This window comes from Arachis ipaensis, chromosome B3, assembly GCF_059453495.1.
Source record: "Arachis ipaensis isolate K30076 ecotype BB chromosome B3, ASM5945349v1, whole genome shotgun sequence".
Taxonomy (NCBI): domain Eukaryota; kingdom Viridiplantae; phylum Streptophyta; class Magnoliopsida; order Fabales; family Fabaceae; genus Arachis; species Arachis ipaensis.
The window spans coordinates 27,745,094-27,759,781 of record NC_142438.1 but is presented as its reverse complement, the minus strand read 5'-3'; the positions used below and the strand labels follow the sequence as shown (position 1 = coordinate 27,759,781).

The window sequence follows — 14,688 nt, the reverse complement described above, 5'->3', positions numbered from 1 at the left end:
TAATAAAAAAAATGAGAATAAATTGAATTTTTATAATTTGTTCTAGTTTATCATCAAACAAAATATAAAAACACAAAATTTTATATCTTTGTCCATATTATTCTATCGTGTCTTATTCTGTCCTTAAAACCAAACGCAGCCTTATGTACCTATCCAAACGGCCCTTAGTCTGTTAAGTGTGCCACTGAGACGTTTTAGGGCCTCATACGTGTCACACACGGATTATTCGTTATCCACTCAGCGAAGCTAACATCTCTCTATTTAAAACTGAAGTGGAACTCAGCGCACCACTTTCTCGTAAAATCCCTATTTGCTATTTTCTTCTGGTGTGATCTCACCATGGGTGGCGGAGGAGCTATGCGAACGGCGGCCAAAATTGCAGGAATCGGCTTCGGTCGGACTGCCTACAGGGGTTCTCCAGCGTCCCTTCCGACCGACCGGTCTGTGCGGAACGCGTCCGTGCCGGCATCTACCGCCAAGTTATCTCAGGAAGCCAAGTCTGCCGAGGTTGCGCCGCTGCACACGGCGGCGTCGTGGGAGTTAGACGATTGGGAGTTCGCCGATGAAGGCGAATTGGTTATGGTCGCCGGGGAACCCATGCCGCGGGTGGTGTTCCAGGGTGTCCCTACGTTTGAGGAAGCGAAGGAAGCCACCACCGAATTGAAGGAAGCTATTGATAAGTATAAATACTCTCTCTCTCCCTCGCTCACATCTTTTTTGATGAGAATTAGGTGAAAATTATACATGATGTAGTTTTTGCATGCTTGTGATTTAGAATTTAGTGTGTTGATTACGGAATTGTGTGATTTTTCTATTCTAGTTTGAAATTCTAGGGTTGTTTTATTTCCTTTCTAAATAAGTTCAATTTTTACGGTGTTTCTGTCTGCTCTATTGTTATTGAACAATGAAAGGGTTTCAAACTGATGGTGAATGAAACACCAAAAGAGGGATGAAATCATAGTTACATTGGTTCTCATAGTCTCATTTACCTGCCAATCACATACCATATAATTGTAATTTAATCTGAGTAATGATTGAATTGCTTAGAACATGTTGGCTTTCTAGTTAATATATTTGAAATCAAGGCGTTGGAATTTATAAGGAGTAGTTTTCACTATAGGTTAAGGGAGGGAAAAGGAGGACTCTTGTAAGAGTAAAATAGACTCGCAGCTACTCTTCAAACTACTTTCCTTTTGTGTCTAAATTAAAACTCACAGGTACATTAAGGAGCTGGTTTCTGTATGGAAGCGTCAATCATTTTTGAAATATTAGTTGTTTCAATATCCAGTCTGCTGAGTTTTGTTATGCCGGAATTCCAGATGCATATAAAGGGAATTTTTTGTTTGTGGCAATCTGATAAGCAGTTTTATATCATTTTAGAAAGGGGGATCTGCTTTTAGTGAACTTTTAGTTTATGTAGGCAAGTTATAGTTGTTTAAGGTAGCATGCTCATCAGTATAGTCAAAGGAGACGGTGTTAACAAAATTGTGATTCCACTGACTCAATAAGAATGATTTCTTCTATGCCAGTTCAAGATTTCTAGCTAGCCTACAGAACTGAATTCTTGCTTGGTCAATGATTGGCTTCAGATTTGATTAAGTTTCTTGTGAACATTATGATTTCCAGTGCATACTGGTTTCTTTATGGAGAGAGGTGAAAGTCTCTGTTACAAAACCATGCTGATCATTATGATTCTTTTTCTACAAAACTGTTTGAGCTTGATAATTTGTCATTACACATTAGGAATATTAGGTCTCTTGATTCTGTGTTTGAACATTTTTATAGGTCTTTGAACCATGAACTATGGGTACTCCTGAATTGCCATCTTGCCTGGATACTTCTTGGCATTCATGATCATGGGGACTGTTGATCAAGTATTATTATAAATAAGTACAAATTGGTTTTTTGTAAAATATTAAATCATGCAAGCTATTTGATTTTCTTGTAGGAAAACAAATTATCGTTATACTCATTCAAATGAAAGTCTCATCTGATATTTTTGAAATTTACATTTATTTCTGATATCATTACTTTTTAATTTATAATTTGATATCTTTATGTAATATTTTATCCTGTATTGGCACCCAATTTTCTGAAAAACTTTGATACCTCATCCCATACCCATGCTGCATAGTTTATGGAGGATACCAGACATTTTTATGTTGAACATTGGACTGGTTCACTCTAAAGAATATCCATCTCCATGATCCCTCTCCTTAACTCTCTTAGAATATAATATTTGGCCTATTCAATCTGAAGAATGTCCATCCCACGATCCCTCTCTTTTAACATATTTGATAATTTATCCTTGTTTCCTATAGTTGGTGTCTCCAAAAATTGGACAATGTACAGATGGTATTGCTTTTGGTCAACCATAGAATTGACTTAAATCTTGTTTGAGCAAACAGCTTAATTAGGCCCATATATAGCTTTGTACATAATGTTGTATGGAAGTAGCTTAACAAGTAGTGTTTGCATTCTTATTCCAAAACTATTTTATTTTATTTTGTACTGCTTGTTCTCAAAATGATGTGTAGAAGACCGTTTTGAGAAGCTAAATCTTTCAAATTTCCAAAAGGCTTTAGGAATAGCTTTTTGGGAAGTCATGAGTTGTACATCAGTTTGACCCGAAGAAGTTTAAAATAACATTTCACAACTCAAAGGCTTTTATGAAAAAAAATAAAAAGGTGATGCGTAGCGTTATTGAAACCCACCATAAGCCAATGTCTGTCACTTGTAGTATTAAAGAAAATACTAACAATAGGTGATCCATGTTGATTCATGTTGTGAAGAAAATACTAGCAATATGTGATCCATGTTGTAAATGGTAGGGTAAAAGGGTTACGTCATTTCTACTTTGAACTGTAATTCATGTTGTGAAGAAAATACTAACAATATGTTATGGATTATTATTTATTTAAATGCTCATCTGTGACTTTCCAGAGTATACCTTTCTCCTGATTCTTCCCATTCAGAGGGTTCCTCTCATGGTAGTGAAGTCTCTGTTCTGTCTCCTACTCAAGTTGAGACAGAGTGCAAAATTGTCGAGGCCATCTCAAGTCCATTGGTCCCTAAGCATGCCCTTCAGGCTTTTAAACTGCTTAGTACAAGCTCTCAGGCACAGGTAATTGCCGTGGTTATGTGCTGATGTTGTCATATCCGTTTTGATACAACACAAATTTTGAATTATGAATTGATAGAGTTTGCATTGTTGGTTTCAACTAGACTGTGGTGGCTTCCATTGCTTGTGACCCAAATGTATGGGATGCGGTTATGCAAAATCCTGCTGTAACTGATTTCTTTAAGTTACACCAGGAAGGTAGATAAATCTCCCTATCTCTCCATTAATTTTCTCATCTTTTATATTGTATTTTAATTTATTGAAATTGTGCTATAGTGGCTATTTCTGAAACAGAGGCAACTCCTGAAAACCTAGAAAATTGTGCCGCAGTTGCTGGTTCTGAGGCAAAGGAAACTGCAGAGAATGAGAAACTGTCGGCAGAGTCTGATTTGGGGAATGGTTCTTTCGATTTCATGAGCATTCTGGAGAATTTTAAGCTGACGGTGACTGAAATGGTAAGCAGTGTATCAAATTTCCTGCAGAACATTTTCCCAACAGCTGAGAAAGAGAAAACGCATGGCGATGCTGATGGAAATGATGAACAAAGTTTCATGGATACCAATAAAATCATGGGAGGAACTTTCATGGGATTGGCAGTGCTGGCTATAATGGTGGTATTGGTGAGGAGATCCTAAACTAAATCTCCCATCTATGGAGAACACTGCAATTTGTCGAGCTATCTATATATATGAAGTATAACACTTAACACACTTAAGTGGTTGGCTACAAAGTTCACGTAAATCAGCTTTTAAACTTTTGGAGGCAAGGCTACTAGCTTTAGACTTTTGGGTTAAACGTCTTAGTTTTTGAGTAATTTCGCACTTATTTTTTTTAAATTATTTAGTATTATTGTTATTCTTTATTTGTTATTTATTTATTTATTTTTTTTTTTCATTTTTAGCTATAGCGGATATCACAGTAACAACAGATGAACTAATGTTTGTGTCCCCATGTAGTATCCTAAAAATAAGCGATTTGACAACAGATGAACGAATCTCTAACTAACATAACACAAATATAGGAACTAATTAACTAACACAGCTAATACTCTAAGAAAGCTAAATTCTCTTTTGTGAGATTGAGTCGTTAGTGAAGTTATGGTTGGTATGAGCTGGCACTTAATTCCGAAGTCTGTTACAATACTTCAACTAGTTAGCTATGATAGCAGTGTTAGAAGTTGTAATGGAAAGGGATGAAATCATGAGAATCATTTTCTTCGTCATTCATTTCCTTTTTCACTCTAATAAGATGCAATGTGACAATTACATGCCATTTTTTTAAATAGCCACCGTATAATTAAGACAATTAGAAACGTATTTAAGGCAGATACCCTTTCTCCAGGGATCATTACGAATTTTCACTTTTTGCGGATTTAAATTAGAAATATACTAGTATTTTTATTCGTAATAATATTATGGAAATATAAAATTTTTAAGACTACATCGGTCCTGACATTATGGATTATGGTACAAAAGAAGGTCGCAAGAGACAAAAGGTCGTAAGAGACAAAGGTCCTCGTCTGCTAAGAAGATCAGAGTTCTTGTGGATAAAAAAAATTAAATATTAAGTTTTTTAGTTATTATTTTTATATGAAAGAGTTTTATTTTTTACTAATAATTGATTTTAACATTTGTTGTCTAAAATTTGAAAGAATTTAACGTGTATACTTTTATATTTGATTAGGTGTTAAGTCTGTTACACAAATAGAAATAATTAATTTTATACTTGTTATCTAAAAATAGTATTTTTTTCTTTAATATATAAAAATATAATTAGATATTAGCATAAACAAATTTATATTAATAGTTATAAAATTAACTCAATTTTATTTATTTTAAAAAAAAAACAATTGAATCTTGATTCTAACTTTTAATCACAACATTAATATTTTCTTTAAATTATATGCAATAAAAATTTGAAAGAGAAGAAGTAAAAATATACATTAGAAAGATAAGTAATAAAAATTTAAAACTAAATAAAAAATATGCATATAATAATATGTTTTATTTAAATTATGTTATGTTATTAATTTTAGTTTTTGTAGAATAGAAAGGTAGAGAAAAATAGAGAATGAAAGAAAAGAGAGAAAAAGATAAAGAAAAAGAATGAGAAAGGGAGTTCGTTAATTTTGGAGCTAAGAAAAATTTATTTTAATTATAATAAAAAATATTTGGTAACACATTTTAATTTGTCAAATTACTAATATAAAATATAAATTATAAATTATATATAAAGTGGAAAGGATAGAGAGAAATAGAAAAACAAGATAATAGAAAAGAAAATGTAATAACGAGGTTTACTAATTTTGGAGAAAAATATTTTCGCTAAATTTTAATAAGAGAGTGTTACGTGACATATTTTAGTTGTTAAATAAGTTAATAATATATAAATATAATATATAATATAGCTATATTTTAATTTTAATATTTTAATTTTAATTTTAATTTTAATGCAATTAAAGAATGTTATGTTAATATATTTTGATTGCTAAATTTATAATTAGTTATTGATAATGATATATAAAAAAGATAAAGTGAGTGAAAAAATAAGAGAGATAGAGAACGGAAGAAAAAGAAGGAGAGAATTCTTTAATTTTAAAAAAAATATTTGATTTTAATTACAATAAAAAAATGACATATGACCTATTTTAATTTTAATTGTAAAATTAGTAATACATAATAAATATAATAAATATTCAAGGAGCGGTTTGCAGTGACAGAAATAACAATATATTAACTTTGACTTGTCATTTCTCGTTCTAATCTGAGCATGTTTTTGAACCATGTCACCGAAGCTTTCGGTATCCTAGTAAGGTTATTCTTGTAATCCACGTAGTAAAGTCCAAACCGGACAGTGTAGCCCGAATTCCATTCCCAATTGTCAAGCAACGACCACACAAAGTAACCTTTAACATTGCAGCCATCTTCCCTGCGTTGAATTCATGTAACATCATGATTGACATACATCTAGTAAGCTAGCAAAATCAGTGTTAAAATGTCCTAGAATGCAAGATCAGGGTTCTATCATGGATGGATGCTATCATAGTTGTTAAGATTGCAGTGTTTCCCTGATGCAGTAATGCTATGATCAAATTAGAGATAATGTCCAATTTGATCTTTGAAATTAACGTTTATCAAAACAATCTTTGACTTTAGAAAATGACCAAATTAGTCTTTGAATTTACAAATAGTGAATCACCTTCGTCTTTAATTCAACTATTATTAACATGGAGCGTTAAAGTGTTAGCATGACATCACAACGATGATATGGCTATGACGTCAATATAATCAAATATATATCCCAAATTAGTTAATTGAACTAATATTTTAACGTTCTATATCAGCACTGTGTTAATGGTAGTTGAATTAAGGACGAAGAAGATTCATAATTTATAAATTCAGAGATTAATTTGGTCATTTCCAAAAATCAAAAACTGATTTGATGAGTGCTGAGAATTTTAGGGACCAAACTAGTCATTACGTCAGCCAAATTATGTGAACTAGAATGACACCGCAATTGCAACCTGATATGACTGCGACAGTGACCATGACCCCAATTTAAAATCTTGGCAGGGTTTAAATCACATGGACTGATACCTTATAGCTGCAGATAAATTAGAGAGATAGTCCCGGTGATAATTTATCCTCTTTTCATCATTTAAGGCCTTATCTAAGGTCGTAAAGGGTATAATGTTAGAGTCATCCATTCCTGCCATGAAAAAAAAAAAGAAAAAAAATATATATAATAAATGTGAAGAAATGTCAAGTATGTATGATTCATAATAGGCTTCCAAAACCAAATGATTACTCACCATTTTCTGTTATAATTATAGGTGTGTTACCATATTTTCTATTCACATAATTTACTATCTTTCGGATGCCCCATGGCACAATGTGCAGCCAACTTGATGCTGCCTGAAAAAACATGCAAGACTTTGGTTAATTTAAGCATAAACCAAGAAGTGTAGATGTAAATTATAACCTTGAATTTTTCTTTTGAGCATACCCTTTCTCCAATTATAGCTCCTTTGCGGTATGCTATGCAATTGACAAGAAGAAATATCAGAAATTTAGATTCAACATATATTAATGTTTGTTATATGCAAAGAAAGGAGTAAAGAGGTTAATAAGAGTAAACAACTATTTTGACACTTGATTAGTTCATTCACAACTTTGTCGCGACTCCTCGTACTGATAATTACACAATGGTACCGAGTAATTGGTTCTGCATATTTAACCTACCCGAATTTGATGAATGCTCTGTTCGTGAATAACTCTTTGGAGGGTTAATAAAAGTTTATTCAATACTATACAGAAGCAGGATCAAGCTCCTCTAAAGTGAGAAAGTTGATAAGCTAAAAAGTGAGAACCTAATCACCCTTGAATTAAGATAACGGAATCACACACGACAGAAATTAAAAATTCAATGGTGATTAGCCCCTTACATTGCCACTTTACAATTCTCCTCGCTTTAGAAGATGTTTTTGCATTGAGCATTACAGCCTTCTGATACCAGGTTGTAATTATCAATCATTGAGCATCTACTTTATCACGAAATAATCTTTCGACAGATAAAAATGATAGTTTGCTGTAAATTTAACCTGCATTAACAGCTTACCAGTTGTAATGACAGCTGCATCAGATGAAGCATCTTGCATTATGAATTTATGAATCCTGGTCCTGTCATTACGAGTATATATCGATGTATAGTGATTTATGCCAATAAAATCTAAGGATCCCACAAGAAAGTTTGAGTCTGCATCAGAAATCTCTGGTAATCTCTCAGCTACAAGTTCTTGCATTGTTTGAGGATATTTTCCAAAGAAAAGTGGGTCAAGGAACCTGATTCAATTCACATTGGTGTAACACATTGTGTGGAAGATGAGTTCTTAATTATCACAGTGATGTTAACGTTATATCATAATCAAATTATGCAGTATAAGAAATCTTACCATCCAAGTGAAAAGTCCATGGCTCTTGATGCTGCATCTTTGTCTTCATCAAGATCAGTTATTGGTTCATACCAAACAGCATCTAATGCTATTCCTACTTCACCTCCTTGTCTTTCCTACATTATCCACAAATGATAACAATTATCAGTTTATCATTAATATTTTTCGAATTTTCATATACCTCATTGATTTTTTCTCTTGCATATTCCGGAAGCACATTTAATGTATACTCTAAGAATAATCATAACTACTCATTCTTTAACTTTTTATATAACTTGTAACTACCTTAAATGAAATTGAGTGTTTGCCGTTGCTCCTAAAGCAAGCGTTTAGTGTGTATTAAATGTGCTCGAAGAATATGTAAGAATTTCTTTCTTTTCTCCGCTAGTTATACAACAATAGTGTTATTTCAATAGTCATCATAATTTCGTACTGGCATATTAGATAAGATTTGAACTCTTCTTAAATCGGAGCACGCACCCCATCCATCGAATAAAGAATGAATGATATGTTACTATGTTCAAGAAATGTTTCTTAGTTGCAAAGTTGATATGGTTGAAACCTTAAAATGCATTTGGTAACAATGATAGGCAGCAGCATGAGATAGAAGAATGTTGTGAGCAACAATGTATGGTTCAGTTGATGATTTTCCCTTCTTACATATAAGATGGCCCAAAAGTGAACACCTTCCAGGTGCTTGAATGCCTAAATCGTACCCATGGAGTGCGAAATTATGCGGTTCGTTGAAAGTAATCCAATGCTTAACTCTGTCACCAAAAGCTTCGAAGCAGGTATAGGCATAATGCTCAAAATCTTTTCTGTGACATAAATAGAGGTCATTATAAAGCTCACTGTTTGTTTCGATACCAAGTCAACTCACAATTATCTACCAAGAATCGATGCATCATATCGTATAAAATATGATAAATGGTAATGTACAAAATGTTTTAACTTAAATAATGGATTAACTTACATTACTTGTGTGCTAATCCATCCTTCATATTGATCTTCAAGCATCTGTGGAAGATCCCAATGATATAGAGTTACAAAAGGCTGGATTCCTGATTTGAGAAAAGAGCTAAAATTTAAATTAATTTTTTTTTTCCTTTGGGCTGTATTTAAGATAAAATTCCTGTGGAAATTCTTGTTTAACCTTTCTTCAGCAAAGCATCAATGAAGCTGTTATAATATTTTATTCCCTCTGCATTTGGTTCCCCTGATCCATCTGTTGAGTTATTAACATGTTAAGTTAGCATTAAATTTAAGAAATTTATTTAAAACAACAATAACAAAGCCTTGTGTTACTAAATAAGGTAGGCTCAATTTATTTAAAAAATATTTTTTTAAAAATTATAATACTTCTGCTTACTTGGGAAAATTCTTGACCAAGATATGGAAAATCTGTAAGAGTCCATTCCCAAATCCTTCATCAAGTCAATATCATCCTGTTTAATATAGAATTTTACAAGTGCTTCAGTTGATATTATAAGTAAACTATATGAAATATCTTTAAAATAAATACATGCCAAAATTGAACTCACATCATCATTATGGTTTATAGTAGAAGATTGGTATCAAATATCAAAACAATAACGTAACTTCTGCATAACAATTTAATAATGAGGATAGTTACTCTACACTTCCTTATACTTAATTTTTAGTTGAATTTTTATAATTTAAAAGTCTAAATCAAGTTTCAATATTTATAATCATATGTATTTCTCTTGATATTCAACTAATATTACATTTTATAAAATATAATACCAATGTTTCTTTCAAGAAGGCCAATATTACTTGCACAAAGAGAAAATAACAGAGGAAAATTATAAAGAATATCACCAAATTGGGAATGATGATAGTGAAAGGTGTGAAAGGCTCTCCTTTGTAACTCTCTACACGTATGTTAGAATATTATGGCATGTGTCACCTATACACATTCGATTTTCCATCTAGCCCGAATTTGGTGAAACGTTATAATCGTTAAGAAAAAAAAGTAATATATATTATTAGTATGGTGGTGGTCTCACTCTGAATTGTTTATCATACCACATTCTAATAATGATTCTAACCCGAGAATTTCTTTAAGAATATTTGCATAATTGCCCACATGCAATTTAATTGAAGGAGCAAGTAATTAATCTGAATAAAGTGAAAGCTGAAGTCAACAAATTAATTAAACTAAATGTATGTTCCAAAGTTTCACCTGAAATCGGTGATATTGATCCACAGCCGTGTCTGCATTACTGAAGTCCAATATTCTTCCTATAATAATAATAATAATAATAATAATAATCAAAACTTTGAAACCCAGAAATCATATAAGCATATAATTAATGTATGTATGACATTATTATGATCAAAATACATGTATATATATTCTGTATACCTGGAATTCTTGAGAAGGTATCCCATATGCTATCTCCTTTGTTTCCTTCATCTACAGCTCCTTCAAACTATAACACCTTAATTCTTAGCTTTTGTTTCATACATTGACACTAAAAAAGAGCAGTACGGTTCACAAGCATAATAGTGGAATGAAACACATACATACCTGGAAAGCTGAAGAAGCAGTTCCAAAAATAAACCCATCTGGAAAATCTGTTCTGCTTATTGATTCTACCTTCACAGAGAGCTGTGCTACCAGGCACACAAACATACCAATCATAATAATAATCTTCATGTGGGTTTATTATTTATTATTATTATTATTATGCGGTGAGAAGTTCAAATGTTTCTTTCTTTCTGTAATTGGTTACGAGTCTTTGTTGTTTGAATGAAGCTATATACACATTGCTTTGTTTCAATAAAAAAAAAAAAAAAAAAAAAAACAGAGCGCGATCTGTTGTAAAAATTAAATTAGTGCTATATATACATATGGCTGAGCATGAAATAGCCAAATAGAAGGTGTGTTTTCTTTAGGAACTAGCACGTGTTGGGAGAACATGGATAACGAATTCCGAATTTCTTTTGTTTTTGTTATTTCAACTTTCCAGATGAGATACTTATATATAAATCGAATTTCGCTCAGGAACCAACTAAGGGTGAAGTCAACAGCAACTAATTAACTGTTATAAAAACAAGATAAAAAATAAAAAAAAAAACTAATTTATTGTATCCTAACTTTTAAAATTTTAAAATTAAAAATAAAAGTAATTGGTCCCTAAACTTTTTCATATAAATAGAAACCGAAATATTTGGTAACTAAAGAAAATTAGTCAAAAACAGCCATAACTTGCCTTATTTAGCATTTATTAATTATTGTGACAATTAATGAATGCTAAATAAGACAAATTATGGCTGTATTTTTTGTCTACCTAGCATTACCCATAAAAAATATAGAAGATAGAAATTTCTACAAGGAAATTTAACATAATTGGTAGGAAACGAATTTAAATTTAATGAGGGTTTGAGTTTGATTTTGGTCTATATATATAAGTATTATAAGTGGTCTGTAAAGGTTTTTTTTAAGCGTTTAAAATATATATATGACGTTATATTACTTTATGACCATATATTATGATTTAATTAAGAACAGAACGATATTTTAATTTAAATTTGACCAATTTACAAATAAATTTCAATATATCACCTGATTTTTTTACTATATTTTATAATAAACTATAAAAATGTTAAATCATAGTAATAAATATCATAAAAAAATTTAAGAATATATATTGATTTTAATAAAATAATTGAGAATAAACTTAGAGTAAATAGACAAAAAATATATACAAAATAATATAAAGAATATAAAAATATATTCAAAAAATTTTAAATAAAAATACTATGAAAATATAAAAAATCAGTGAATAAATCAGTTACTTTATATTTGTACATAAATATGTATTAATTTATTTTTAATATATATTTTATATTAATAATTAATTTGATGATTAATATACATGACATAATTAAATTTTAAAATAGTCTCGATCGTACACTCTAAATTTGGGCAAGTCAAAACCGCTATGGCTATGTATGGCAAGGGCAATTTTAATTTGACTCGTAAAATCAATTTTTGGGATCTATTGAATTATTTTCTAATATCTAAAGTACGCTTTATCTTCTCGTATGTACCATTTTTCAATTTATCTAAACTCTTATTTGTGGAAAACAAAAAACAAAAAACATAGAATTGAACCCCCTAGAGAATTGAATGACATGCCATGGCACTTTTCGATAAGCATGATATTTTTCTACATTGTCCTTGTTGGAGGAACAATTGGATAAGTGTGTGTGAGAGTGAGAGTGAAGGGATGTGCAAAAAAGAGGCGCAATAGAAAATTCCAAAAGAAGAGGAAACTTGGAACATGAGGAAACTGGCGCGTGTACGTCAACGTCAGTTACCGGTTAGTTAAGGTTGCGGGCAAGCCACCATTTCGTGTTGTATTCTGAATAATGCCCACTCTTTCAAGGGAGCTTTTCCCCTTTTTATACTACACCTTTGCTTCATTGCTTTTATTTAGAAATAAAACTCTCACTAATTTTCTTTTTCAATATTAACATTATTTAGTAAATTTTATGTTTTTCTTTTTTGCTTTTTCGTTTCTCTTGTTAGTTTTCTAGTTGAATCTAATAAACTAAGAGATAATATAAAATTTTATGATTTATTCTCTTTTTACATCTGAGTTTATTAGACGAGTATAAATTATTGTCGTATCATTTGTATAAAATTAGATAATACTACATAAACGAAAATTTAAGTTTTTATGTCTTGGACACAAGAATTTTGTTATTTTGCACCTGCATCCCATGTGAGATGAGAAAATAAATGGTATGATGAGACTATGAGGTGAAGTGCGTCTGTGCATGCGCAAATAATACAATTTTACATAAGTCATGAGTGTCTCAGACGGAGAGTTTATCCATATTTAACTAAGATTCATATAGTATTGTTTATAAAAGTATAAAACTATTCACAAATAAAAAAATATATTACTAACAATAATAATTTGTCTGAAAGATAAAAATTTGTCAAATAAACTTAAAAAACTAGATTTGTCTAATAAAATTATCCAAAAGATAAGTAATCTTATAATGATCTTTCTTAAGCAATTTTTCTAAAGTTTAGAGTTTTATTATATTAGTAATTTTGCCGGCCATTTAAATTTTTTATGAATAATTTCTGTATTTCGCCTATTATTATTATTATTATTATTATTATTATTATTATTATTATTATTATTATTATTATTAGGGTAAAATATAATTTTTGTCCCTGAAGTTTGGCAAAAGTTTTAAAAATATCCTTAAGTTTTATTTTGTTTTAATTTTGTTTCAAAAGTTTTCGATTTGCATCAAATATACCCTCGACGGCTAAATTTTCAAAAAATTTAAGACCAATATAACAATAATGTATGAAAATGATGCTTAATTTGCTTGTGTTGAGAGTTGTTCTTATAAAATTGTTATTGAATTGGTCTTAAATTTTTGAAAAATTAGCCGTCAAATGTATATTTGATGCAAATAAAAATTTTTTGAGACAAAATTAAAATAAAATAAAATTTAGGAATATTTTTAAAATTTTTATCGAATTTCAAAAACAAAAAATATACTTTACCTTTTTTATTATTATTATTATCTTTGCTTGGGTGTAATTGGATAAGGCTGCACTCTAACTAATTATTAAATTAGCCAATAATGATTCAGCTTTACATTTTTTATCATTCATATAAAGATTCCGGATTGCATAATCTTAAGTCATATATATAATATATTAATATTATACTTTTTCGTTGATATTACTTTACTTTAGAAGAATGATGTATGCATGTACCTACAAACTAACACGGCATAAGAATTCTTTCATAACACTACCAAAAAAAAAAAATTCACTTTCACCGGTCATTTATTTTACTTTTAACAGTAATAAAAATAGTCGTTAATATATTTACTGGCAATTAAATATTAGCCATCTTATATTTTATCGTTAAAAGGTTTTAGCGATAATTATAATATTTACCCATAAAGACATTTTTAATGGCCGCAAAAAGTATATAATTTTTAGCAGTCATTTTTTTGGCAATTTATATGACCACAAAAAATAATTCTAAGATTGCAATGTTATTTATTTTTAGTGGCTATTACTATTATTGTCAAAATCCATTTTACCGACAATTTATATGACCACTAAAAATAATTCTAAAATTATAATATTATTCACTTTTAGTTGCTATTACTATTGTCGCTAAAATCTTAAAACTTTTTTAATTATACTTACTCTTTTAGAAATAACAACCTATCCTTTTTCTAAATTTTCAAATTATTTTTACCAAAAATTATTATTATTATTATACATAATATAAAGGGATAAGTACTTTTTTCGTCCCCAAAGTCTGGGGTCAAAATCAAAATCGTCCCCGACCTTTTTTCGTTATTAAAATCATCCTCAACGTTCAAAAATGCTTTAAAATCATCCTTTTCCGAATTCTTGGACCAAAATACCTTCATAATCATCATTCTCCTCTTCACCTTCCTCACCCCACCACCTCCACTGCCACCAACATTACCACCACAACCACCACCATCACCAACACCCACACTACTACTACCACCACCACCACCAACACCAACACAAATACCACCACCAACACCAACCAACACAACAGCAACAACA

The 14,688-nt window shown here is 30.5% G+C and overlaps 2 protein-coding genes across 4 annotated transcripts; one reads left to right on the top strand and one right to left on the bottom strand.

Moving 5' to 3' along the window:
• The first annotated feature begins 201 nt into the window (after positions 1–201).
• LOC107630127 (Uncharacterized conserved protein (UCP012943)) lies at positions 202–4,105 on the top strand. Of its 3 annotated transcripts, none has more exons than XM_016333179.3 (4): positions 202–680; positions 2,944–3,124; positions 3,226–3,319; positions 3,452–4,105. In XM_016333179.3, exons 1-4 carry the CDS (start codon positions 340–342, stop codon positions 3,754–3,756), a joined length of 921 nt encoding a protein of 306 aa, XP_016188665.1. In that variant the 5' UTR covers positions 202–339; the 3' UTR covers positions 3,757–4,105. The 3 variants fall into 3 exon arrangements, with proteins under 3 accessions (XP_016188665.1, XP_016188663.1, XP_016188664.1); XM_016333177.3 differs by having other exon boundaries at positions 3,398–4,105; XM_016333178.3 differs by having other exon boundaries at positions 225–680; positions 3,416–4,105.
• Positions 4,106–5,708: 1,603 nt separating this feature from the next.
• Positions 5,709–11,246, bottom strand: BGLU41 (beta glucosidase 41). Its single transcript, XM_016333180.3, has 13 exons — positions 10,624–11,246; positions 10,459–10,525; positions 10,276–10,334; positions 9,442–9,517; positions 9,226–9,297; positions 9,046–9,133; positions 8,635–8,890; positions 8,073–8,188; positions 7,739–7,962; positions 7,127–7,158; positions 6,933–7,035; positions 6,718–6,829; positions 5,709–6,049 (listed from the first exon to the last, which is right to left on the bottom strand). The coding sequence occupies exons 1-13, from the start codon at positions 10,750–10,752 to the stop codon at positions 5,854–5,856; spliced, it is 1,530 nt and encodes a 509-aa protein (XP_016188666.1). The 5' UTR covers positions 10,753–11,246; the 3' UTR covers positions 5,709–5,853.
• Positions 11,247–14,688: the final 3,442 nt, after the last annotated feature.